This window comes from Ranitomeya imitator, chromosome 1 (assembly GCF_032444005.1).
Source record: "Ranitomeya imitator isolate aRanImi1 chromosome 1, aRanImi1.pri, whole genome shotgun sequence".
NCBI classification, from domain to species: Eukaryota; Metazoa; Chordata; class Amphibia; order Anura; family Dendrobatidae; genus Ranitomeya; species Ranitomeya imitator.
In genome coordinates, this window is record NC_091282.1 from 260,242,977 (window position 1) to 260,262,870 (window position 19,894).

The following is a 19,894-nucleotide window of genomic DNA, read 5'->3' on the forward strand; positions in this document are numbered from 1 at the left end:
TGATCTAACATTTTTGAAAACTGCAGCATGTCACTTCTTTCAGTGTTTTTTCACTCATAGAAAGCAATGAGTAAGTGCAAAACGAAGGAACAAAACACAGGTATCAGGTGGTTTTGCTGCGTTTTTGGTGCAAAATCCTAAGGAAAGTTCACTGACCCGCAGAAAAGGAACTGAGCGGCACTCGATGTGTTAATCTTCACAGGCAGTAACAGTGTAGGAGAAGTCTTGGCATAAACTTCAAGCCACCAGTCTATGTGTTTGCAGATGCCGGGTGGTGCTTAGCATATAAAGCAGACAGACTTTCCAACTTGTTAAATAACAAAAGATGCAGCACTCACCAGATTCTTGCTGAAGATAGTGTCCTTTATTTGCTTAAAGCGATGTGAGACATTATGCGGAGAGGTGGCAGGAAAGAGGATTGGGTGCGGGGGGAGAGGAGAAGGACTACGGCCGTTTCACGCAAAATGCGCTTCCACGGGTCCAGGTGCACAATCAAGTGTGTCATTTCCTTTTTATAGGAGTCGACAGGTGAGTGAAGAAAGTGAGTAAGTGTAAAAACAACATATAATTACACATAATTAAAATCACTTTGTGCTGCGGAAATGCATAAACAATAACATTGGAATATACAATTATTACAATCACAAGATGCAATATTTGGAATGAATCATTATTGCAATCATAAAAATATTGACATGTCAAGTTTGTCATTTAGTCCTATTGGACCTTGAGCGTTTGTCTTTATAATCCACCTTGCTTCATGTTGTAGGAGAATTTTATTTCGATCGCCACCTTGGGGTGGATTTTTAACCACCTCCAAGCCGGCGAAACGTAACACATTAAGATCTGCATTATGTTTTTCCTGTATGTGCTTAATAAAACGTAAAGATCCCTTGCCTGTGGATATTGATCTGTAATGCTCTCTAAATCTTACTGTCATTGGGCGAATGGTTTTGCCTATATAATAAAATAAACATGGACAAAAGATGACATAGACCACATATTTGCTTTTGCATAAGATGAAATCATGCACGGTGTGTGTTATCGGACCTATTCGTATAGAGCTGCCAAGTACTCGAAGGTGACAGAAGTTACAACTACCGCATCTATGATTGCCGCTCGGCAATGATTTCTCTAGCCAATTATTATTTTCTGGCAACATTCGATTGTGAACAAGTAAGTTACCCAAGTTTCTCGTGCGTTTGTAGGCAAAATGAGGCTGTTTAGGGACAATTTTAGATAAATCCCTGTCATTTTGTAAAACATGCCAATTCTTTCTTATTGCGGCATATACTTCGTTGTCCATAGGGCTATGTGTGAAGGTGAACATAAACCTATGTGGTTCTTGTTGTTTTAATTTGTACTGTTTGTCTTTTTTACGGTTTTTTAATATGTCTTTCTGCGAGAGTTTAAGAGCTCTTGACTCAGCATTCCCAATTATTAGCGAATGCTGCATCTTTTGTTATTTAACAAAATCCTAAGGAAGTTTATGCTTTTTGGGGCCAATATATTTTATCAGCATGCACAAGAGACAATAAAAACGCAGAAAAAAAAGCCCCTGCAGCAAAAAATGCAACATGTGAACATAGGATTATAGTGAATAAACAAGACGGGAATCGGTGGGGTCCTTGAAAAGCACCTGGCTGCACAGACAATCCCCATTATTTTATGACTCCAAGAAAGATTAAAAAATAAAAAAATAGTTTTAATATCATTTAGTATATACATATGTTACAATAAGTAGCACATATGGGAAACATAATTTCACGAAAAAATGTGATTCAATTACATTGTAAAAATGTATTTCCTGCCAAGAGAAGGGCAATGTTTGATAACGGGATTAGAAATCAGCAGCCATCCTTGTACAGTACAAGGCACGTAAGACGTTCATTCGTTTTTCAGATAGAAACAATTCCTGAAATCGGTTTCTCAGGAAACAATATTCAATACATTTCATTGATGGGTTCAGGGAGTGACTGGAGGCCAGGCTCGGGCGACATCTGCGTGTGCAGCTTCTGGTACCCACTCACAAAACGCATGTAAGAGGTCTGAAAAAGAAAAAAAGAGTCAATGTGTAAATATATGAACAGAGTAAAAGTAAGCTCTACATAAGCTATACCTGCACCTTGTTGAGAACCTATTTAGTTTTCAGTACAGTCCCCTCCAAAAGCAATCTTCCAGATTACTAGATTTATACTCCTATGAATGTAGGACAGCCTTCCAAGCAACCAAGCTGCACAAAGAAAGCTACGCATTTTCACAACAAGGCTCAGGAACAGGACCTATCATGTAGTAAGGAACGTCTCAGCAATGATCAGGAAGGCTGAGCAGTCAAACCATACATTAGACAAAGGGGAACGCTTGTGACCCATACATTCATTATGCCCAGAGACATGCAAAAACATGACCCTACATTTCCCTAATGTACACCGTTTAACTTTTCTAAAACTGTAATATAGTGTAGTCACTACAGATATAAGTGCCAATAGGTGCCAGATGAAAAGCCACGCAGTAAGTTTTTCATTATTGTGTAAGTCAATGGAAGATATATATACACTTGCAAAGAATTACAAATTAATACATCACGGACATATCAGGTAGCAGTGCCCAGCATTTTATGTAGAAACTGCAGCCTATACTAGGTGTGAATCTGGTCTAATCAATATTGTGGTCTGAAAAGACAGAGTGCTCAGTTGTCTTCGGCATTCCCAATGAGTATGAATGAAGTGCTGGTGTGCATGTTCGACTTCCGCTCCATTCACACTGAGAATGAATGAAGTGCTGGTGTGCATGTTCGACTTCCGCTCCATTCACACAGGGATCTTTGGAATATCATTCTTTGGATCTGTTGGGGTCCTACTGACTGGTTCCACCAGCAACCAAGAAGATACCTCCTATCAAATAAATGGGGGATAACCGCCTATCTTGCTACAAACCCCTTAAATGGCTGTGTAAGAATACTCTCCTGGTGAGCTGACATTAGTTGTTTTAAGATGCTAGTGTGCAAAGGAAATAAGAAATGCCATGGCACATATGCAGCCTGAGTGCTAATAATTCAAACTGTACCCGTGCACAATACTAGCTGGGTATCTGATGGATTCCCCAGCAACTGTACCACCCAGTGTGCAGCGGTGTCTCAATACACCTGAGGTCAGATAATGTGGTAGGGTACAACTACACAACGCGTTTTAGCAATTATTAGTTTTAATAATTGTTAGTAGTGATGAGTGAACGTGCTCGAATAAGGTGTTAGCCGAGTATTGTCGAGTGCTATCCGAGTGTTTTCAGTGTGATCAAATATGTTCGAGTCCCCATGGCTGTTAGACAGCTCAAGCAAATGCAAGGAATGCCTAAGGGTACCGTCACACACTGCCATTTCGATCGCTACGACGGTCCGATTCGTGACGTTCCAGCGATATCGTTACGATATCGCTGTGTCTGACACGCAGCAGCGATCAGGGATCCTGCTGAGAATCGTTCGTCGTAGCAGATCGTTTAGAACTTTCTTTCGTCACTGGATCTCCCGCTGTCATCGCTAGATCGGTGTGTGTGACACCGATCTAGCGATGCGATCTAGCGATGCGTTCGCTTGTAACCAGGGTAAACATCAGGTTACTAAGCGCAGGGCCGCGCTTAGTAACCCGATGTTTACCCTGGTTGCAAGCGTAAAACTAAAAAAAAACAAACAGCACATACTTACATTCTGGTGTCCGTCAGGTCCCTTGCCGTCTGCTTCCCGCACTGTGACTGCCGGCCGTAAAGTGAAAGCAGAGCACAGCGGTGACGTGTGCTTTCACTTTCACTTTACGGCCGGCAGTCACTGAGTGCGGGAAGCAGAGACGGCAAGGGACCTGACGGACACCAGAATGTAAGTATGTGCTGTTTGGTTTTTTTTACGCTGGTAACCAGGGTAAACATCGGGTTACTAAGCGCGGTCCTGCGCTTAGTAACCCGATGTTTACCCTGGTTACCCGGGGACCTCGGCATCGTTGGTCGCTGGAGAGCTGTCTGTGTGACAGCTCCCCAGCGACCACACTACGATTTACCTACGATCACGGCCAGGTCATATCGCTGGTCGTGATCGTAGGTAAATCGTATAGTGTGACGGTACCCTAACAAACAAATCCCTGCATATGTTGCAGCTGTCTAACAGCTGCGGGGACTCGAACATATTATTCAAGCACACCAAAAACACTTTGATAGCACCCGACCAAGCTCGGATAACATCTTATGTTTGCTCATTTCTAATTTTTAGTTAAAAAGTAACAATATCTTGGAAAAGAAAAAACAGCTCTTGAAAATTGAAAGAAGAGAAAGAAAAACAATAAAAACTTACATTTAGGATCATTTTTCCAGGCTGCAAGTAATGAGGATAGATTGTCTGCCTTTGCAGAAACCAATGCTCTTAATAAAACTTCGGTTCTAGGCTGAAGCCTATGAGAAATACAAAGTGTTAAGCAAAAATGACTAACATAAAACAAGTATATAAGATATATACAATGTCCTGTTCTTAAACTGCAGAGAATGAGCCTAATATCAGAAGATGAACACGTAGTTATTTGTGTAACATATAGGGCAATGTTGTTAAGACCTTAGATAATGTGACAGAACAGCAATATGTAGTTCACTGCTACTTTAGCTTTGGTTAGTCTAGGTGATTAAACCTTAAACAACCAGTCAAGGAAATGACGTCACATAAGGTCCTGAAACTCCAGTGCACCTTGCTGGCTTACATAGCGGTATCTGGCTCCCGCGCCACAGATACCGAGAGACGTCTGTCACCGGCAGGGACAGCGCCCCAGAACACTCAGATTTCTCACAAATACTTCTTCTACATCGCAGGTCTTATGTGGACACTAAAGACATCAGCCCTTTGGATGATGTCGCTGAAAACAGTACTGCCTACTACTTATGTGGCTCCATTCATTTCCTTGACTGGTTGTTTAAGGTTTAATCACCTAGACTAACCAAAGCTAAAGTAGCAGCGAACTACATATTGCTGTTCTGTCATGTTATCTAAGGTCTTAACAACATTGCCCTATATGTTTCACAAATAACTAAGTATTCACCTTCTGATATTAGGATCATTCTCTGCAGTTTAGGAAACACCTTAGCGCAAATAAAAAGTGTTTAATTTGAATTCTATTTATTGGGACAAAGGTGTGGTATTGTCCTACTATTTGCAGCAGGTATCCCAACCACGCTAGCGCCAGTGTTTTTTTTGTATCCAACTTCCTGTTCTTCTTGTAAGGCCGGTGTCACACTTCCAACTGCAATGCGAGAAACTGGCGTGAGTCTCCCGCCTCAATACTCGGCACTGCCGCCGGTACGGACCGGAGCACTCAGCTCCATAGAAATACATGCAGCCACACACTCCGGTCCCAAGTGCCGGCGGCAGTGCCGGGTATTGAGGCGAGAGACTTGCGTGAGTTTCTCTCATTGCAGTTGCAAGTGTGACTTCGGCCTAAGCCTGTGCCTAGATCCTACTACATGTAGCAACTGCCTCTACAGGTACAGTGGGGAAAATACAGTAAGTATTTGATACACACTCAATTTTGCAAGTTTACCCATCTACAAACAATGGAGAGGTCTATAATTTTTATCATAGGTACACTTTAACAGTGAGAGACATAAGCTAAAAAAAAATTCTGAAAATCACATCATATGATTTTTACATAATTAATTTGCATTTTATTGAATGGAATACAGATTTGATACAATAGAAAAGCAGAACTTAATATTTGGTACAGAAACTTGTGTTTGCAATTACAGAGGTCAGATGTTTCCTGTATTCCTTGACCAAGTTTACATGCACTGCTGCAGGGATTTTGACCCATTCCTTCATACAGAACTTCTCCAGATCTTTCAAGTTTTGGGGCTGTCACTGGGCAGCATTGAGTTAAAGCTCCCTCCAACGATTCTCTATTGGGTTCAGATCTGGAGACTGGCTAGGCCACTCCAGGACCTTGAAATGCTTCTTACGTAGCCACTTCTTAGTTGCCTTGGCTGTGTGTGTCTCAGGTCAGTGTCATGCAGGAAGACCCAGCCATGACCTATCTTCAATGCTCTTACTGAGGGAAGGAGGTCGTTGGTCAAAATCTCACGATACATGGCTCCATCCATCCAATACGGTACAGTCATCTTGTCCCCTTTGCAGAAAAGCACACTTAAAGTATGATGTTTCCCGCATCATGCTTTAGGATTGGGACGTTGTTCTTGGGGTTGTACTCATCCTTCTTCTTCCTCCAAACATAGCGAGTGGCGTCGATACAAAAAAAATTCTATTTTGGTCTCAACTGACCACAAGACAGGACAGGACACGTGACAGGACATGTGCTGGCGTGAGCAGGGGGACCTTGTGTGCAGTGCAGGATTTCAATCCAGGACGGCGTAGTGTGTTACTGATGGTAATGTTTGAGACTGTGGTCCCAGTTCTCTTCAGGTCATTGACCAGGTCCTCCCGTGTAGTTCTGGGCTGATTCCTGACCTTTCTCAGAATCATCCTTACTCCACGAGGGGAGATCTTGCATGAAGCCCCAGACTGAGGAAGATTGACAGTCATCCTGTGTTTCTTCCATATTCTAATAATTGTGCCATCAGTTCTTGCCTTCTCACAAAGCTGCCTGCCTGTTGTCCTGTAGCCCATCCCAGCTTTGTGCAGGTCTACAATTTTGGTCCGGTGTCCTTAGATAGCCGTTTGGTCTTGGCCATGGTGGAGAGGTTTGAGTGTGATTGATTGAGTGTGGGCTGGTGTCTTTTATACAGGTAACGAGTTCAGACAGGTGCAATTAATACCTGTAATAAGTGCAGAGTAGGAGAGCTTCGCAAAAGAAAAACTAACAGGTCTGTGAGAGTCTGAATTCTTGCTGGTTGTTAGGCGATCAGATACTTATTTCATGCAATTTATTTATTTGAAAATCATACAATGTGATTTTTTATTTTTACGCTGTCTCTTACAGTTACCTACGATAAAAATTACAGACCTCTCCATTAGTGATGATCGAGTATACTCGTTGCTCGGGTGGTCTCCGAGTATTTGTTAGTTCGGAGATTTAGTTTGTCGAGCAGCTGCGTGATTTACGGCTGCTAAAGAGGCTGAATACATGTGAGGATTGCTTGTTTGTTCGGGAATTCTACATGTATTAAGACTGTCCAGCAGCCATAACTCATGCAGCTGAGGCGACGAAAACTAAATTTCCGAGCACGCCAAAATACTCGGGGAGACCCGAGCAACAATGCTATTCGCTCATCACTACTCTTCATTCTTTGTAGGTGGGAAAACTTGCAAAATCGACAGTATCAAATACTTATTTTCCCCACTATATATAAGTAGTTGAGGTTTCATGTGGTAAACAGCTGCGTCTGCTTTATTTCCTACAAGCTGCACTAGGTATTACTCTTGTGAATTTAATACTTATTGCTGGGTTACACCATAGATCACAGCTGCTTGTGCCGATATAACCCCACTGCATTCAGAATGTACGGCTTAAGCAGAGCCTTAAATATCATACCTGATCTAAACGGACTGCCATGAAAATATATTAATGGATATCACACCACTAAACACTACAGCAGTAAATACAGATACATCACTTACTTGGCCCATGTTTTAATCATTGTTACAGGGCTTGATAGTAAAATACTGGTGTAGGATCCTAGTTTTTGAATCACCTAAAAAAAAAAAAAAAGAGAAAAAAGAAATAATAAGTAATTGTGATTTACATAATGACCAGGTAAGTAAAATGACTACATCTTTATACCTTTCCTTCTAGTAAAAACTTTGCAAAATACTTGTAGCGCTCAAGACCTTCCGGGAAATCAACCTCCACAGTAGGCAGCTGCCATCCAACTCGATCTGATACAAGAAAGATTACAAATTCAAGGACTTCATATAAATCATATAAATGAAATACCTACTACAGCAACATACAGATAATAGTACTCAAAGAGGGGAGAATAAAACATTTTAAAAAAAGAAGAAATAGCTTGAATGACAATACCCAACAGTGGAATCGCCTTATAGACACTTTAGAAAAATCCTTCTGAGAAATTATATTTTTATGGTATTATATTCACTGAACCAGGTGTTGCCATTAGTCTTTAGGAACATAATACACTGTTCAAAAAATTAAAGTGAAAATTAAAGTGAACACTTAAACAACAGAATATAACTCCAAGTAAATCAAACTTCTGTGAAATCAAACTGTCCACTTAGGAAGCAACACTGTTTGACAATCAATTTCACATGCTGTTGTGCAAATGGAATAGACAACAGATAGAAATTATTGGAAATTATCAAGACACTAAAAGAGTGGTTCTGTAGGTGGGGACCACAGACCACATCTCAGTACCAATGCTTTCTGGCTGATGTTTTGGTCACTTTTGAATGTTGGTTGTGCTTTCACACTCGTGGTAGCATGAGACGGACTCTACAACCCACGCAAGTGGCTCAGGTAGTGCAGCTCATCCAGGAAGGCACATCAATGCGAGCTGTGGCAAGAAGGTTTGCGGTTTCTGTCAGCGTAGTGTTCACAGGCTGTAGGCGCTACCAGGAGACAGGCCAGTGCACCAGGAGATGTGGAGGGGGCCATAGGAGGGCTACAACCCAGCAGCAGGACCGCTACCTCCGCCTTTGTGCAAGGAACAGGAGGAGCACTGCCAGAGCCCAGCAAAATGACCTCCAGCAGTCAACAAATCTGCATGTGTCTGCACAAATGGTTAGAAACCGACTCCATGAGGATGGTCTGAGTGCCCGACGTCTACAGATGGGGTTTGTGCTCACAGCCTAACACTGTGCAGGACGCTTGGCATTTGCCACAGAACACCAGGATTGGTAAATTCGCCACTGGCGCCCTGTGCTCTTCACAGATGAAAGCAGGTTCGCACTGAGCACATGTGACAGACGTGACAGAGTCTGGTGACGCCATGGAGAGCGATCTGCTGCCTGCAAAATCCTTCAGCATGACCGGTTTGGCAGTGGGTCACTAATGGTGTGGGGTGGTATTTCTTTGGAGGGCCGCACAGCCCTCCATGTGCTCGCCAGAGGTAGCCTGACTGCCATTAGGTACCGAGAGGAGATCCTCAGACCCCTTGTGAGACCATATGCTGGTGCGGTTGGCCCTGGGTTCCTTCTAATGCAGGACAATGCCAGACCTCATGTGGCTGGAGTGTGTCAGCAGTTCCTGCAAGATGAAGGCATTTAAGCTATGGACTGGCCCGCCCGTTCCCCAGACCTGAATCCGATTGAACACATCTGGGACATCATGTCTCGCATCATCCACCAACGTCAAGTTGCACCACAGACTGTCCAGGAATTGGCGGATGCTTTAGTCCAGTTCTGGGAGGAGATCCCTCAGGAGACCATCTGCCGCCTCATCAGGAGCATGCCCAGGCATGGGAAGGTCATACAGGCATGTGGAGGCCAAAACGCACTACTGAGCATCATTCCCTTGTCTTGAGGCATTTCCACTGAAGTTGGATCAGCCTGTAACTTCATTTTCCACTTTGATTTTGAGCATCATTCCAACTCCAGACCTCCGTGGGATATTAGCTGTGATTTGTGTTGATAATTTTTAGGTTTTATTGTTCTCAACACATTCCACTATGTAATGAATACAGATTTACAACTGGAATATTTCATTCAGTGATATCTAGGATGTGGGATGATGGTGGTTCCCTTTATTTTTTTGAGCAGTGTATATTTACCATATTTTTTGGACTATAAGATGCACCTTGGTTTCAGAAGAAGAAAATAGAAGAAAAAAAAATAGAAGAAAAAAATATGGTCAATTCTGTACCAATATCCCATCCTGGTATATACAGTTGAAACTAGAAGCTTACATATCTGACATGAAATCAGAAAAAACCTTCCCCTTTTTAGGTCAATTAGGATTACCATTATTATCAATATTTGCCAAATGCCAGAAGAGAGAGAGAATATGTTTTAAGGCATGTTTATTACTTTCTGTAAAGTCAAAAGTTTACATACATTTCATTAGTATTTGATACCATTGCCCATAAACTGAATGACTTGAGTCAAACGTTTGGGATATTCTTCCACAAGCTTCTCACAATAGTTGGTCAAAATTTGGGCCCATTTGTACTGGAAAAACTGGTGTAACTGATCCAGGTTTGTAGGTTGCCTTGCTCGCACCTGCCTTTTGAGCTTTGCCAATAAATTTTCAATAGTATTGAGATCAGGGCTTTGTGATGGACACTCCAAAACATTGACTTTGTCATTTTTAAGCCACTTTGTTACCATTTTGGCAGTATGCTTCAGGTCATTGTTTACTTGGAAGACTCATTTCGCCCCACCTTTAACTTCCTGGCTGATGTCTTGATATGTTGCTTCAGTATTGCCACATAATCTTCTTTTCTCATGATGCCATCTATTTTGTGAAGTGCACCAGTCCCTCTTGCAGCAATAAAACTCCACAACATGATGATACCACCCTCGTGTTTCACAGTTGGGATGGTGTTCTTAGACTTCAAAGCTTCTCCCTTTTTCCTCCAAACGTAACGATGGTCATTATGCCCAAAAAGTTAAATTTTAGTTTCATCAGACCACAGGACATTTCTCCAAAAATTAAGGTCTTTGTTCCAGTGTGCATTTGCAAACATTAATCTGGCTTTTTTATGTTCCATCACAAGAAAATAGACAGCATGTGACTTAAATGAGTGTCTGAGCAAAGGGTCTGAATACTTAGGACCATGTGATATTTCAATTTTTCCTTTTTTATTAAATTTTCAAAAATTTCTACATTTCTGTTTTTTTTCAGTCAAGATGGGGTGCAGAGTACACCAGTAACCCATTGTATGTTCCCAATTCAGGTATACATGGTCTCCTCATCCCCAACATGGTATACGTGGTCCCCACCCATCCCCATTCTGGTACACATGGTCCCTTCATCACCATCCTGGTATACATAGTCCCCTCATGCTCATCATGGTATGCATGGCCCTCTCATCCCCATCCTGATATGCATGGTCCCCTCATCCCTATCCTGGTATGCATGCCCCCCCCATCCTTATCCTAGTTTGCATGGCCCCATCATCCTTATCCTGGTTAGCATGGTCCCCTCGCCCCTATTCTGATATGCATGGCACCCATCCTAGTGTGCATGGCCACAAACTGAAAATCATATATAAAAAAAAACAAACAAACTACTCTACTTACCTTTCCTGCTCTCCTTCGCAGCATCCTGTTCTGATGCCAGCAGCTGATTTACCCTTGTAAGCAGAGCATGACAGTGACATGATACGCTGCTTATAAGCAGATGACAGCTGCAGGAATATTCACTGCTCCCCATTTCCGGGACTATGGGTGTGTGGAACAGTGAATATTAATTTAGTCACGTGTGCCCGCTACTAAAGAAAATGAATATTCACTGCTCTCCACTTCCATAGGCATGGGGAGCAATAAATATTCACTCTGTTTAATAGGAGGCACATATGATCGCCCAGCTGCTGCAGGAATCAGGAAAGCTGGTGGCTGCCAGTGTGCTTGCTATTAAAGAAGATGAATAATCACTGCTCACCACGCCAGCTTCAGTGCATAGAAGTGGGAGGGTTTATGGGCTTGGGGAGCAGTAAATATTAATTTCTCTTTAGCAGTGGGCACAGGGGTTAGCCTCAGCAGCTGCAACTGCCTCCTGTAACCTGCTGCACCACTTCCCCAGCCACAGCAGGCACATCCGGACAATAAGACGCACCCCCCATTTTCCTCCAATTTTTCATTCGGACATATGCACCGGTGGAACCCACGAACGTAATGCGAAAGCACCCTTATGGGCGCCATCCCTCCACTCTCAGGCCCCATGTTCACTCCAGGTCACCTATGGTAAACAATGACCATTTGAACAAAATCTCTGTGGAACAGAAAGACACTGTTCTTCCACTTGGACATAATTGTCTTTCAGCGGCCGTTCATCGGCTAAAGTGGTCCTGTGATATTGTATACGCCATGAGACTGGCAGGGGACATAGGAAAGAAAGCAGAGGAACACTGCTTCAGCAGCCAAGTAGAGATTTTTTCGTATTATATGTAGAAGCTTGGTACCATAAGTAGCGATTTCCAGTAGTGGGCAACCTCTTTAAGCCTTACATCTACAACATTACCAACTATCCAAAGTACGTACAAATTCAGAATTAGCTACTAAAACAAAGAACAAATCTGAAAGTATCTTCAATTATACATACAGAAGGTGCTTTGTCTGTGACACTTCATCCTTCCTGATGCTTGACAATAAGTGGGAGATGGATCGTCCAGAGGGTCTCCAAAATGGCAATACTGTGGAAGCAAGGCAGGAATCCACTCTGGTTCAATTGAGGAAATGCCTGGAAACAAGATGGTTCAAATGATTGCTGCATGTTCTCACTAATAGATACAGAAAAGTTATACAAAAAGGAGCATGGCAGTGCGACAATGCAGCCAACTAAGTAACATCTCCAAAATCTGATAATGAAGTCAAAGCGATACATTTGTCATTCAATGATGTTTACATGAAGAACCTAGTTTTTTTTTTTTTTTTAAAGAGGTTTAACCCCTTCACGACCTTGGGATTTTCCATTTTTGCATTTCCGTTTTTTGCTCCCCTTCTTCACAGAACTGTACCTTTTTTTATATTTTGGTCAATATAGCAGCATCATGACTTGTTTTTTCCAGGATGAGTTGAACTTTTGAAAGACACCATGGATTTTACAATATTGTATAATGGAAAAATTTCAAAGTGCAGCAAAGTTTTTTTTAAAAAGTGCAATTCCACATTTTTTTTGCCATGTCATGCTAAAACTGATGTGCCATGATTCTCCAGGTCAGTATGAGTTTGCAGATACCAAACAGGTATAGGTTCTTTTTATTTACATAGTGAAAAAATTGATGTTTGTAAAAAAAAAATGGCGCCATTTTCCAAGATCTGTAGCAGCTCTATTTTTTGGGATCTGGGGCTAAGTGAGGGCTTATTTTTTGAGCGCCAATTTTTTTTTAAATGGGGCAAAAGGGGGGTTATCTGAACTTTTTTATTTTAATAGAAATTTTTTTAAACTTTTTTTTTTAACCCCTTCCCGACCTGTGACACAGCGTATGCGTCTTGAAAGTCAGTGCCAATCCAACCTGTGACGCATATGCTGTGTCACAGAATGATCGTGCCCCTGCAGGTCGGGTGAAAGGGTTAACTCCAATTTAACCCGACCTACAGGAACAGAGGGAGTGGTACTTCAACATGTGGCTACGATCACTGTGATTGGCTATTGAAAGTGAAACAGTCAATCAGAGCAATCGTTATATTTCACCAATAAAAATTGGTGAAATATTACAATCCAGCCATGGCCGATGCTGAAATATCTTTGGCCATGGCTGGAAACCCTGATTTGCCCTCGCCACCGATCTCCTCCCCAGTCCTCCGTCCTGTACTGTGCACCGCTCCCCTCCGTCCTCCTGTCCGCTTCCCCCGTGCTCCGATCCCACCCCCCCATACTTACTGTGCTCCGGTCTCCCTCCCGGTGTCCGTCGGTCTTCTCCATGGGCGCCGCCATCTTCCAAAATCGCGGGCGCATGCGCAGTGCGCCCGCCGAATCTGCCGGCCGGCAGATTCATTCCAGGTACATTTTGATCACTGTGATAAAACCTATCACAGTGATCAAAATAAAAAAAAAATAGTAAATGAACCCCCCCTTTATCACCCCAATAGGTAGGGACAATAATAAAAAGAAAACATATTTACTTATATTTTTCCACTAGGGTTAGAACTAGGGTTAGGGTTAGAACTAGGGTTAGAACTAAGGTTAGGGTTAGAACTAGGGTTAGGGTTAGAACTAGGGTTAGAACTAGGGTTAGGGTTCGAGCTAGGGTTCGAGCTAGAGTTAGAACTAGAGTTAGGATCCGCAGGCAAATCCACACCATGTGCACATAGCCGAATTCTAACCCTAACCCTAGTTCTAACCCTAACTCTAGTTCTAACGCCTCCTACAGACACTAAGCAAAAACGGAGTTGCCTGGTGCCTGTCGGAGGGTGTTTACTGCTGGGGAGGAGTTATTTCTTCTTTATTTGCATAGTGTCAGCCTCCTAGCGACAGCAGCATACACCCCATGGTTCCAATACTCCAAGAGAAAACTGAAAAGGAGCACTCACCATCCGGAATTAGTTTTCAAGCTTTATTGTGGCATAAAATCATTAGCAGGGTCTTACAGGAGAGCGTAAGTGTCACGAGACGACGGACCGTTTCGCGCCGATGCGCTTCTACAGGTCTGAGGTACGACTGGGAGGAGGGGAACTTTATGCGAACAAGACGCTACAAAGTTACCACCCCCAACCCAGCACCAGCTGTGACATCAAGACTCATACTAATCAGGTAAAACAAAACATTAGTTAAAAACAAGATAATCACCTAATGTAACGTGACACACAATGAACGAACTAATATGTACTACTATCAAAATACTATTTCTAATTTATAAAAAGACTGTCATATCAGATCTCTCATTGAGACCTAGAGGTCCCGTAGCATTGACTCGCAGTATCCATTTTTCTTCCCTCTGAAGAAGCAGTTTGTGCAAATCACCGCCCCGTGGAGGGAGCGTAACCCTTTCCAAACCAGCAAACCGCATGACTGCCGCATTGCCTTCATGCTGGGCTTGTAAATGGCTAATTAACCGCGGAACCCTCTTTCTTGTTTTTATTGAGTTGCAGTGTTCCCTAAATCTTACAAACAATGGGCGGATGGTCTTGCCAATATAATAAAATCCGCAAGGACAGAATATTATGTATACTACATATGTAGTTCTACATGTTATCAGATCGTGAACTACATGACGTACTGGTCCTATATGTATGTATTTATCTACCAGATGAAATTTGCAAAAATTACAATGACCACATTTAAAATTACCATGTGGAGTTCCAGTTTGTAGCCAATTCTGTTTTTTCGAAACTACTCTATTCTGGACTAATATGTCCTATACATTTTTTCCTCTCCTGCAGGCAAAAAGGGGTCCGTGGCTAGTAGGAGCTGTTAGAGCGGGGTCTTTTTTTAAAATGTACCAATTGTTTCTAATAGCTGTTCTTATGCAATTGTCCATGGGGCTAAATTTAAAACTAAAAACGAATCTCTTATTTGACACTTTTCCCTTTTGTAATTCTTTCTCTTTTTTGCTTGCATCTGTACTGTCCTCCTTTTCCGCCTTTCTTTGTGCGTTATCCAGCACCTGTCGGGGATAAGACCATCCGCCCATTGTTTGTAAGATTTAGGGAACACTGCAACTCAATAAAAACAGGAAAGGGGGTTCCGCGGTTAATTAGCCATTTACAAGCCCAGCATGAAGGCAATGCGGCAGTCATGCGGTTTGCTGGTTTGGAAAGGGTTACGCTCCCTCCACGGGGCGGTGATTTGCACAAACTGCTTCTTCAGAGGGAAGAAAAATGGATACTGCGAGTCAATGCTACGGGACCTCTAGGTCTCAATGAGAGATCTGATATGACAGTCTTTTTATAAATTAGAAATAGTATTTTGATAGTAGTACATATTAGTTCGTTCATTGTGTGTCACGTTACATTAGGTGATTATCTTGTTTTTAACTAATGTTTTGTTTTACCTGATTAGTATGAGTCTTGATGTCACAGCTGGTGCTGGGTTGGGGGTGGTAACTTTGTAGCGTCTTGTTTGCATAAAGTTCCCCTCCTCCCAGTCGTACCTCAGACCTGTAGAAGCGCATCGGCGCGAAACGGTCCGTCGTCTCGTGACACTTACGCTTTCCTGTAAGACCCTGCTAATGATTTTATGCCACAATAAAGCTTGAAAACTAATTCCGGATGGTGAGTGCTCCTTTTCAGTTTTCTCTTGGAGTATTGGAATAAAGACTTTATTGTTTTCACAAGGAGCACCCGTACCCGAATTTCTGGCAGTTTAAACGCAAGACATGAGGTTTCCACCCAGCATCTCTACTATTTAATCGGCGGTGAGTGCAGATTTTTTTCTCTTATTTTTGGATACACCCCATGGTTACCTGTGTCCCCCAATGAAGCGAGAAAGAAGAAAGAAAGTACGTTTTCATTTTTACAGATCAATTTGTGAAGCACCTGGGGGTTTAAAGTGCTCACTACCATCTAGATAAGTTCCTTGGGGGGGGTCTAGTTTCAAAAATGGAGTCACTTGTGGGGGAGCTCCAATGTTTACGCACACAGGGGCTCTCCAAACGCGACATTGTGTCCGCTAACGATTGGAGCCAATTTTTCATTCAAAAAGTCAAATGGCGCTCCTTCCCTTCCGAGCCGTGTCGTGCGCCCAAACAGTGGTCCCCCCCCACATATGGGTTATCGGCGTACTCAGGACAAATTGTACAATAACTTTTGGGGTCCAGTTTCTCCTTTTACCCTTGAGAAAATAAAAAAAGTGTTGCTATAAGATCATTTTTGTGACTAAAGTTAAATGTTCATTTTTTCCTTCCATGTTGCTTCTGCTGCTGTGAAGCACCTGAAGGGGTAATAAACTTCTTGAATGTGGTTTTGAGCACCTTGAGGGGTGCAGTTTTTAGAATGGTGTCACTTTTGGGTATTTTCAGCCATATAACCATAAACTGACTTCAAATGTGAGGTGGTCCCTAAAAAAAAATGGTTTTGTAAATTTTGTTTAAAAATGAGAAATCGCTGGTCAAATTTTAACCCTTATAACTTCCTAGCAAAAAAAAAAATTTTGTTTCCAAAATTGTGCTGAGGTTTAGTAGACATGTGGGTAATGTTATTTATTAACTATTTTGTGTCACATAACTCTCTGGTTTAACAGAATAAAAATTCAAAATGTGAAAATTGCGAAATTTGCAAAATTTTAGCCAAATTTCCACTTTTTTCACAAATAAACGCAAAAATTATCGACCTAACTTTACCACTAACATGAAGCCCATTATGTCATGGAAAAACAATCTCAGAACCGCTAGGATTCGTTGAAGCGTTCCTGAGTTATTACCTCATAAAGGGACACTGGTCAGAATTGCAAAAAATGGCCAAGTCATTAAGGTCAAAATAGGCTGGGTCATGAAGGGGTTAATGTTTTACTTGCTTCAATAGTCTCCTTAGGAGACTTGAAGCTACGATCTTCTGATCGCTTGTGCTATACATAGCAGCTATGTGTAGGTAAAATGATCATCTGCTATGAACGCCAGTCACGGGGCGGCACTCATAGCAGATCGGCAATGACAACCACAGGGGTCTCCGGCAGACACCAGGTTGTCATGACAACCCATCGGAGCCTCAAGATCATGCGACAGGGGCGACGATTGGCGGGATTATTGATGCACTTCTAGTAAGCACAAATTAAACGCCGCTGTCAGAGACTAACAATGGCATTTAAGTAGTTAACAGGCCACGAGTGGATTGTGATTCAGCCCGCAGTTGTTACTGGAACATGACAGTTGATCAAATCAGCTGTCGTGCTGTAAAAAATGCAGGCTCAGCATCGGACCCCGCATAAAAAGGGGAATACATGAACTATGACATATACATACGTCATAGGTCCTGAAGGGGTTAAGAACCTGAAACATGCATCTGGTCACTTAAGCTCCTAGCAAAAGCAAAGACATTTTAGAAGTCCTGTTATGTCTAATTAGACAAATACATGTATCCTTCATAAAGTAACGATTGAGAAGCATCATTCATGTAACTCTGCAATGCACAGTTATGTTCCAGAATTGTTGATTCATGGAGAACACCGTTTTTTACTAAAGCAAGTCAGGAAGGGTTCCAGCTCCTTTATAAAAACAATACAAAGAAATACAAAGTAACATTCACTATGCAAGCAGCTGTTTACCCTTCATGTACATCTTGCTTGTTTCCAAAATTTCTTGAAAAACTACAAAATCAGGAAGTTGTCTGAAGAGAGCAGAATTTGGATGAATAAAAATAGGATCTTCCAGAAGAGGAGTCTGGAAAAAAAAGAACAAAATCATTTATTGATAGATTCAAATATATAAATGTAAAAAACAAATCAGAAAATCGGACTTGTCATCTACAGAACAGGAAATATTACAGGATTACTACAATTGGTCAAAACACTGTGGAAGCTGGACAAAGGCGATAAATCATTATCAGATGATGGAAGAAAGAAATACATAGCAAAACGACAAAAGCTGCTGAACGCAATGAGTATGTCTGCACACCTTATAACCATTCCTCCATTTCTCATCAAGAAGCTCTTCAGGACGAATCCGTCTAGCTATGTGATCGCCCAAACCCGACATTACAATTTGCCTCAGATAGTTCACTTGGCTTTCTGTAGGGGGTTGCATCTTCGAGTCAAGAAAAATGGAGACTTCAGGGCACAAGGAGTTAACTATAGAAGGAAGAAGACCATTTACTAGCTATTACATGATATATGGCTTCCTGATCTAGGATGCTAGAGTTCTCCTTACCTGCTGTGGTTAGTTGTCCTCTTAAACGCCTTATCTCCATCATGGCTTTAAATCTGAGGCCATTACGTTCACAAAATTTGGGCATTAGTCCTGAGTATTCACAAGCACCCACAGCTCCTGTAAAAGGGAGAAATAATAAAAAACAAAAAAACTTATATACAGGGACAGTTATTCCCATAAAATTACTATAACCACTAGCAATATAGTTTCACACATAATATGAAATATCTAATCAACCAAACACATATTAGTAACGCTTCAGGAATACGTCTTCATTTTTTTTTTACATAGGAACTCACTCTCTAAAGTCATTATTCAGACAAGGCCTATAGGTAAGAGCACAGAATCTACACCCTTTTGTGCAGATCCAGTATTGTTTTATGCAGAGAGGAAGGGCTGGAGATCAGAATAGTGGCCTAGGCCGAGGACTGTATCGCCGATTACTCTGAGTATATGGGTTTTTGTTCATTTCCTGTTTATCACAGGTGGAAGTGGATGTTTTAGCCATAGATTAACACCAGGCATTGTCAGCTCAGTGTGACGGATTCCCGCACTCCTGTGGTGACCACAGAGGTCACCATTCCAGATAAGCATTTCTTGCAAGGAAAGAATTAAATTTTTGTACTAAAAATCCTTTCCTTGTCTAATACATTGGGTGACACAGGACTGTGGGAAAACACTCTGCCACTAGAAGACTCGACACTGGCTAAAAAAATAAAATGTTGGCTCCGCCCAGTGGGTATACATCTCCTTAGTCATGACTCAGAGGCAACTAAAAAGCTGGACATTAACTTGAGCCAGATAAACTTAAAACAAAAACAATCTGTAACCAACATGACCTCAACCTGGGAAGAGCAGCACATAGGCCTGAAACACCAGGAATAGGATGGGAGCTGTGTCCCCCAATGTGTTAATGAGAAAAAGATTTAAAGTACAAAAATCCAACTTTCTCATTAATAGCATTGGGGAACATGAGATGTCCTAAAAGAGTCCCAATAAGTGGGAAAAAGCAACGCAGACCTTCTAGTAGCCAGTGGCCTGAAGTCTCCTATGCCTCAAACTGCCATATGCAGATGCCACAGAGCAGAACTTGTCAAATGTCTGATGAAGATGTGGATGGAGGCCCAGAAACAGCCTTGAGGGCTTAATATGCAAGGCCTGGTCCCTTACTGCTTTATTTGAATGAGCATCAACCCATAAAGACAGTCATTTGCCTTTGGCCCAATAGGTTTCCACATCACAGGCGTGATTGAATTCGAAATGGTTGTCAAGGAGGCCAACAGGTCATTATGTTGGGCATCAGGGATCACAAATAGAATCTCAAATGTCAAAAAGGTTTCAGGATGGATCTACTGGTGATATCAGGACTTGAAGAGGTTCACCTGGGGAGTCCCAGGACAGGTCATAAATGGCTGAAAACATATGGGAGGAAAACTACTCCCTGGATTTGGAGTCCTGTATCTCAGAAACGTAAGTGTCCCAGTTTTTCACACAGAGA

General features: G+C 42.0%; 1 protein-coding gene across 1 annotated transcript in view; it reads right to left on the reverse strand.

Annotated features, from left to right (window-relative positions):
• Window positions 1-1,684: 1,684 nt before the first annotated feature.
• The window catches only part of DHX37 (DEAH-box helicase 37), a 101,453-nt gene continuing 83,243 nt past the window's right edge, over window positions 1,685-19,894 (reverse strand). The window contains exons 21-28 of the mRNA XM_069756032.1: window positions 18,397-18,513; window positions 18,145-18,317; window positions 17,796-17,910; window positions 12,198-12,335; window positions 7,761-7,855; window positions 7,598-7,671; window positions 4,337-4,434; window positions 1,685-2,048 (exon numbers count right to left, since the gene is read on the reverse strand). Coding sequence (XP_069612133.1) covers window positions 1,966-2,048; window positions 4,337-4,434; window positions 7,598-7,671; window positions 7,761-7,855; window positions 12,198-12,335; window positions 17,796-17,910; window positions 18,145-18,317; window positions 18,397-18,513 — 893 coding nt within the window. The 3' untranslated portion in view covers window positions 1,685-1,965. The remainder of the gene's footprint in view (window positions 2,049-4,336; window positions 4,435-7,597; window positions 7,672-7,760; window positions 7,856-12,197; window positions 12,336-17,795; window positions 17,911-18,144; window positions 18,318-18,396; window positions 18,514-19,894) is intronic.